Below are 7,898 nucleotides of genomic sequence, written 5' to 3' on the forward strand. Positions count from 1 at the left end.
TACTTACCATATTTACCACATTTTCGTCTTTTATTTAAAAGGGTAGTTTCCTTCTTTCTTCCCTCTCCTTTCCCTGTTTACACATCCGTTTATTAGTGACATGCATGAGGCTGAAAGCAATTAGTGCTTCATCTATAAAATGTATGTGCCATAAGGGACTTTGAGGAGTCCTGCCTTCCCAGGTGTGGTACCGTTCCTTAACTCGGGGCCAGAGCACGAGCGAGCCGGAAGGAGTTACCGCGTAAGTTTGGAGGAGCGCAACGGCGAGGGGCTCTTCGCCACCGCAGCTCGCTGCGGCATTGCCACAGGTCACTGGGCTGGACCCGGACCTCTGAGGGCTGTAGCACGTTACTTTGCTAACGTTCTTGCTGCAGCTGCTGGCATTAATATAGCTACCTCCAACTATGGAGTATTACCCACGTCTGAAGGTGTCGCGTTATCCGTGGCGATACGCTTGGGGATTCAACAAACCAGTCTTGGGTGCTGAACCAGAGCTAAGGCAAGCACTTGTCTCTGTGTAAGGCTGAGCTGATTAATGCCAATAATAATAAAAAAAGAATCTGTCCGCTGTCATCGTGGAGAATTTAAAAGGACTTGGGAAAAGAAAAGAAAAATAATGATGTGCTACAGTGTGCTTCACGCTGCCCATCGGTTCATTTTGCCAACAAAAGAGTGTGGGACTGGATTTGAAGGAACAGCGACTATGAACCAGGAAACAGCTCACTGTTGGTTCACCAAGGCATTTTTGATTCTTCTTGAAATGAGAATTTTTCAAGTTCATTTACATTTTCGAGATACTAATCACCTGCGGGAGGAACTGCTCCAGGAGCGCTCAGTATCCTGCAGTATCATTAATTTTCAAAGTCCTATTGAAGATTATACAGTACTATGCAAATGTTTCCACACTTCTGGCAGAAACAACTAGTGAGCAGATAAATTATTTTTCTAGGGCTATGCGACCAACCGAAGAGCTACATAGTACCTCTCTACGTATCAGTATTTAACAATGAAGACCGATTCTCATTTTCACACATTCACAAAATAACTGACAAAGGCTGCAGTGTTCACCGGGCGGCCGCTCTTTTCCCGCTGGGCAGAAATGTTGCAGCATTATCTGTGTTTGCTCAAATCTGTTTGCAACCTTCGCTGGGTTGTAACCCAGCATTCCAGTGCTGGGACACAAAGGACCCAATTGAGTTATGCTGAATATACCCGCGGACAGGCTGGCCTAATGACATTTTTATTAGGTATACTGTGTGACCTCGCCAGTCTCTGGACGAAGAATGATCCAGGAATCCTAACACTTTACTTTCCTTTAGCCTCTGCTCTATTTAACTAATCTCTAATGTGTTTCCCATTTCTGGACAAAAAAAAAAGAAAGAAAGAAAGAAAAAAATAAATCAAGTGAGTAACCAGCTCCAAGGCAAGAATTCAAACTAAGCTGTATGACCTTCTCCTTTCGAGAGTGCAAATACGTAATTTCCAATGAAAATGGTCCAGCACCAGACTTGAAAAGGGTCCTGAAAGTCACAGATTAATTTGGATTTCCCATGCTACAGGGAAACAGTGCTTCTGTTAATACTGGCTGAACACCAAAATTTAGTGTATATAAGGACTCAACAATTGTACATTGTATGTTTTTACTTCAACAGAGAAGTCAAAGCATGGAAATAATTTCTGGCATAATTGTTGTTCTATTATTTGATGTATTTCTAAGCAGCTGATGGGTCAATATTGAACAGAACTACCTGTAATTCAAGTTCCCATTGTTTTATTTAACTGCGTGTAGGCAAATAAATGTTATAACAGATTCCAACAGTTATCAAACATTTTCTCCCATGTTCATGCATTTTTCTCATCCACATTTGTTTCTATTGGTTGTCTATTAAGAAACTTGGATATGAGAGAATTCAGCCTTCCACCTTGTATAATTTGGTTTACCATTAAGTATTTGTTAACTTTGGTGCCACAGTCAAGTATATACCTATATCTCACGATACGTATAAAATAAAGTATATAACAGCTGAGCGGGAAAAGCTGCCAACAAATCTTCAAGGTGACCTGATCTGCAATTCATGTTTACATGTATTATGAATGCAGTTCTTAGAGCACAAGCCCTAAGGCTGAAATCCTAAAACTACTGGCTGTGGCAGTACAAACTTCACACTGAATTGCAACAACTGTGTTGAGGGGTAAGAGATGGGCCAGCGTTCAGTGCACGCCTTAGTGCTTGGCCGTTCCACCGGGTTGATCTCAGTTCCGCTCAGGACAGTGTTTTGGGCAGTCATCAGTTAAGACCATTTCCCTCAAGTCATTGAAAAGCCATCCCACAATAAAAACGCAAGGTTATTACTTAAAAGGAATGGGCCAATCCACAGACTTTCACTGCAGCTACTGAAATGCATGATAATACCCTCATGCACTTCAGTGAGTGTAAAACTGAACCAACGCACAGCACGTGTTACCCACTGGTTTGTACCACCATCCAGTCCTGCTGCAAAGGACCTAATTAACATCTGCAGGGGCTATATGCTCACTTACCATATAATTTAGAGTCAAATCTACAAATTCCCATTTGAAAAAATTCCTAACAGCTATATGAATGAAATAAAATTTCTAAATAAAACACATATATCCACACACACCAAATTAGAGAGCAGGGAGAAAACCTGAACTCCGCAGCCAGTTACCACTTGCAATTATTTTCAATACCTGAAAACGATATTGATCTTAAAGCTAAATAAATTTCCTTACCCATGCTATATTTTGCTTTGGTACATGTCGTTCTTTTCAATATTTCATAAACCTACGGAAGTAAAATAAAAGAAAGGAAAGGGTTACTTCAGATACTGCCAGTTGAAAAGCCCAATCTTTTTTGTGTACGGCTCAAATATTGGCAAAACCACGATGTCGGTGAAATTGTCATTCTTTACTAAAAGTCATGGTGTTCAGGAGAGCAGGGCTTAAAGACTTCCATGCCGAGTTATCCATACGAGAGAGAAATGCTTAACTAAATAGCCAGCTACCAAGATAATTGATCGAGGGAAACAGGGTTACATTTAACCACTCGCATACAGAAGTGCTATTTTTGCTGGTGCTAGACATCAGTCAAAGATCAGAAGCCCTCTTCTACCCAGCCCGGGCGGTGCGCTGGGCCAGCCCTTCCCTCGCCTCCGACGGCGCACGCTGGCTTCAACCCAAGGATTTCGGCAGAGCTTCAGGCTCATAACGCGTACGCAGCACGCAGCCATTTGTCAGAAACCGGCCGACCTTAAACGTTCTGAGCTTGCATGACCTCAGATGTATTTGTTTTACAATTTACTGCGTTTATGGTCGAATAACCTTTGCACACCTCAGCACGCTGCCTGAGCGGTCAGGCTTTCGCCCCGCGCCGCTCCCGTGCCGCGACACTCTTCGGCAAGGCGAGCGCTCGGCTGGCCGGGGAGCGGGCAGCAGAGGAGAGACACGGGCAGAGGCACCTGCTGCCCGTTGCCTGGGGAGGCAGGGGCTGGTTCCCGGGGGTGCTCGCTAATCCGTGCGGTAACTCGGCTGCCGCTTGCCCAGTTCACGGAGGGGAGTGAGCGAGGGCGCGACGGGGCAAGCCCCGCAGCTCATCTGCCTCTCGTCGTCTTGTAACGCCAGCGAGTCAAAGGGCTGTCAGGGAGAGGTTTCCAGTTATATAATGATGGTTGGGCTGGTTTTTTTTTTTTTCATAAGTAAAAGGTCTTTGGCTTAGTTTCTATTCGTCAAAGACTCACAGGGAGTGACTAGATTCCTGTTCATTTTGCAGTAGGCGGAAGGGTCAATATTTGCACTGTGGTTTAAAAGCACATATGAGAAAGGCAGGAGAGAACTTTAAGAAACAAGAATACAAAGAGAAATTCATGCAGGATAAAATTATGCTGGGAAACGTTCAGTATGTCTTTTATTACTGGGTGATTTACAGGGATTTCAAACAAAGCAACATACTACCAGCATTGCTCTTACACGCCCAGTGTTCCTTGAGTGGTTTAAAAAACCCTCATCCCTCCTCTTCCTCCCAGCCTCTGAGCTCCTTTTGTTTCAGACCATTTTTCAGTTAGTCTGGCTTACCCTCTTGTCCTGTGGTGCCATTTTGTCGTGCTACCCTTCTCATTAATTTTAACTCATTTCCTCCCTTAAGTTTCTTGTGCTTAGAAGCTTTTTTACTATATGTCCAGACATATAAAAGAAAGCCTACTGAAAAAAAAAAACATAGCTTCTGTCTATCTCAAATGAACCATTTTATGGCAAATAAACCGATTCAATGTTTGTCTTGTTCTTTTCCATTTCTGTGCTGCTGCATCTGCCTTCCCTGGTCAAACTCACCTAGCCCTGATAACCTGCGCCCACATCAAATCAGTGCACTTCGAGCTACAGGGGAACTACATCATGGGGTCCACACACTGGAATTTCAAAGCAGGAAAGGGAAGTTAGATATCTTACACCTCTTATCACTGTAGCAATAAAAGGCAGCTATAATTGCGATATAAGCTCTTTTTGAAACCACTTAGCATCCAAAAGGCTAATGTTAAATAAAAGATAAAAGCACGCTCACAGTCACATTCCAGTGCACCGATTAGCAGCAGTGGAGTGGGGCAAAAAGTCCACATTATACTTTGAAAAGTGTTACAGCAAGAGCTTGGCATGGTCCCTTCCAAATGCCCTGGATGTCATATGAGCTGTCCTTTCAACTCCCCCTCGGTGGCTATAAAAGAGGCTACACCTTCTCCCCCACCCTATTTTATGGTCTGTAAGTCACAAGGAAACACTCAAATGTAGTTTGTCTATTCCTGTATTAGATTTGATTTTTGTAAGGGAACCGCAGAAGTTTAATTACAAGAGGAAAAGTTCTATGCTAGCACTGAAGGAGTAGAGAGACCCTCCAACACGAAGGCAGCAATGGCTCAGCCCAGTCCCAGTGCTGCATACGTGTACGTCACACTCTGTTACGTAACTGGGGTGAACAGACGCCTAAACAATCAGAACAAGATGCAATTTTCTGTCCTTATTGCATTTGCTTCATGTAAACTTTAATTTTAAATACAAATCATAAATAATGTTAAATAATGTTGAATGAAAAACATAAACCTCAACACTTTTAACACCATTCTAGCGAATTGCCCCCAAAGCCTATAAATAATATTCCCTGTAAATACCTGGCTGTTTCATTGGAATTTGTCCTGGGAGATTTCGCAGCATTTTACGAACAGAGCAATGTATAGGTACAAAAAGGTAAATGAGTCACAGGGGTGCAGGTAGCTGGTGGCAGCACCAGTGGTAGAATCTGAATCTGTTCCTTTCTGGTGACATGTCTACCAAGAAACTGTGTCCCAGATTAACTGTGAACTAGAAAGAAGATCCAAATTTTTTTCCAAAAGGCAGTAACCTGTTAGCATCAAACACTATTCGGCACATAAGCTAAAGCTGGAAATGCTTTATTGGTAATTTCAATAACAGATGTCACAGGCGATCCCTGGCATTTGGTTAAGAAAGGCAAACTTACAACAGGTATTGTACTAAAGCTGGCAAAGGGGCTGTTAACACCATGACTAAGGCACTATCCACCATAAATTATTTATATACAGTACTTACTATAGTGCTTCTCGTTTTGCTGTCAAAGAAGGAATCTCTGTCAGACAAATCAAATCTGTTAAAAGATTAGAAGGAAGCCCATTAGGTTAAAAAAAAAAAAAAAAAGCCTGTAATTTCCTGCTCTTGTTGACCCCTTCGATATTTTCATTTCTCCTGGGGACGTCTCATAGCTAACATTAGAGAACAGCTTGTAGAAGCCTCATTAAAAAGAAAGTCCATCCCAACTCTCATATGCTAAAGAGGTCACTTATATGTTTCACTGGTTTTATATATTTATAGGTTTTTCTGCACAAAAGAGAATGTTGATGCTCATTTAAGTTGAATTCCCAACCACCACTGGCCTTGAATTTCTCCCGGTAATCTCTACGTTTTGTCTGTACCTTAAACCCTGCTGTGAGGGTTTAACCTGCCTCCCTTATTCAGCAAAGGCACAGGCGGTCTCACTGAAAAAAGCCACTACTGCAAACAGCATAAGGCACATCCACGCCTAAGCGAAGGAGCATCTTATGGGCTTTCTCTGAGCCACCGGGCTACTTCGCTGTAGGAACATCCTACGTGCAAATAAATAGACAAATACATTTCCTGCAAGTCCAAGAACATGTCAAACGTCACATACATTGACTGGCCCAGCTAGCATACACAACTCTATCAGTGCTCTGCATCCCTTGATTAAAAACTAAAAGCCCTGTATGTACAGTGAAGGAATCCTGCCCTAGGACTGTTATTTGTTCCAGCTGGCACATACACAAACACAGCCTTCAAAGCTTCTCCTCTGGGATGCTGGCCAAGGAAGAGCAACAACAAAGCAATCCAGAGCCGTCGAAACTTTGGCTGGGCCCCACCTTACGATTTTTTTCTTACACCCACATTTACAGCTATTCTTACTGATCTGAAATCGATGGCAAAGCTACCACAGACCTCGTAGCATTTCCAAAGTCAAGGCCTGGTTGTCAGGACATGTGTAAGCTGCCCATACCAGATGAATGAAATTATTCTGAAATATATCAACCCACATCTCCGGCTACAAATTTTACTAAGCATTTTATTTTATATGGAAGAAAGACTATTATAAACCACTTTATAAATCTTGTTTGGCAGTCTAACAGTTGATGCGTATAGTTTTTTTTAATTTTTTTATATATGTGTATATATATATGTATTATATACCACAACAGCAGCACATAGACTTCACAGAGGGGGTCTACAAAGCCTCATTCCTCAACAGTGATTAAAAAAAAAAAAAGTAAATTTACTGTAAACCAGATATATTATTTACAGTAATCACTAACAAGGTGTTGGTGTTCATTTTCCCTTTCACCTTTTGGTGCCTTAGCTGCTATCAGGAAGGCTGGAACCTGTTGACGTGGACGTTTACAGAAAGCTTTCACTTACAGGTGCTGTTTCTCTCTGGAGAAGGGGTAAGAGAGGCGCTTCACTGTCTGAGGTTTGTGTTCTGCTACTTTTGGCTGGATGGGCTCTGTTATTTTTTGAATTACAGAGTTAATCTTTTTCAGAAGACCATGGGTCTGATTGATCTGATACATCTGAGTGGGCAAAGAGAAAAAACAGTAAAACGACATTACTTTTTGGTTATCCATAAGACAGAGTGAACTGTGAGGAATAAACCATCAATTAAATAAATACATCAGAATAAATTATCGAGGAGTATAGCTTACCTTCTTGAAAACATTCAGAAACACATAGATGGATGGGAAAGTCAAACCAAGGCAAGCAGAGGAAGCCTACTGCTTTTCCTCTGAGCCAAAGCACGGCCCGTGTTTGGTTCCGAATAATCAGGCTGGGGTGTTCAGCGGAGATATACTCAGCACTGGCTCCTGAGACACCCGCTCCTCTGTCATTTACTATTTTCTTGGTGCAATTGCACAAAGAAATGAAGGAGATTCTGTTGTGCAAAACAACAGAAGTGGACTCATCTCCCAGGTGGCTTTCCTGGGAATATTATGCAGGTTTCAGGAGTTTCCCCTCTTCCGTATAAAGGAACCAAAATATCTTGAATCGTCTATTGCAGTTCTGTAGCACTAAATGCAGGAATTGTGTTAGCAGGTCACAAAAGAGGATTACAACCTTCCCTCTGTGAGCCACAAAAACTATGTGCGGATCCAGGACAGGGCTTCCACCGCAGGAAGATGCTCGGCTGGAAATAAGGCTTTAGGGGTCTGAGGGTGTTCTCAGGCACATCACTTCTCCCAGGCAATGACTGCAGGCTTAGGTGGCCTCTTTCACACCCCCCCCCCCCCAAATGCCCCCCCTACCTTTTTGGCCAA

At 42.6% G+C, this 7,898-nt stretch overlaps 1 protein-coding gene across 1 annotated transcript in view; it reads right to left on the reverse strand.

Annotated features, from left to right (window-relative positions):
- The window catches only part of ANO1 (anoctamin 1, calcium activated chloride channel), a 45,782-nt gene that overhangs the window by 30,621 nt on the left and 7,263 nt on the right, over positions 1 to 7,898 (reverse strand). The window contains exons 4-6 of the mRNA XM_010293922.1: positions 7,006 to 7,157; positions 5,614 to 5,668; positions 2,755 to 2,806 (exon numbers count right to left, since the gene is read on the reverse strand). Of these exons, the coding sequence (XP_010292224.1) occupies positions 2,755 to 2,806; positions 5,614 to 5,668; positions 7,006 to 7,157 (259 nt within the window). The remainder of the gene's footprint in view (positions 1 to 2,754; positions 2,807 to 5,613; positions 5,669 to 7,005; positions 7,158 to 7,898) is intronic.

The sequence above is a fragment of the Phaethon lepturus genome, unplaced genomic scaffold, assembly GCF_000687285.1.
Source record: "Phaethon lepturus isolate BGI_N335 unplaced genomic scaffold, ASM68728v1 scaffold9779, whole genome shotgun sequence".
Classification (NCBI taxonomy): Eukaryota; Metazoa; Chordata; class Aves; order Phaethontiformes; family Phaethontidae; genus Phaethon; species Phaethon lepturus.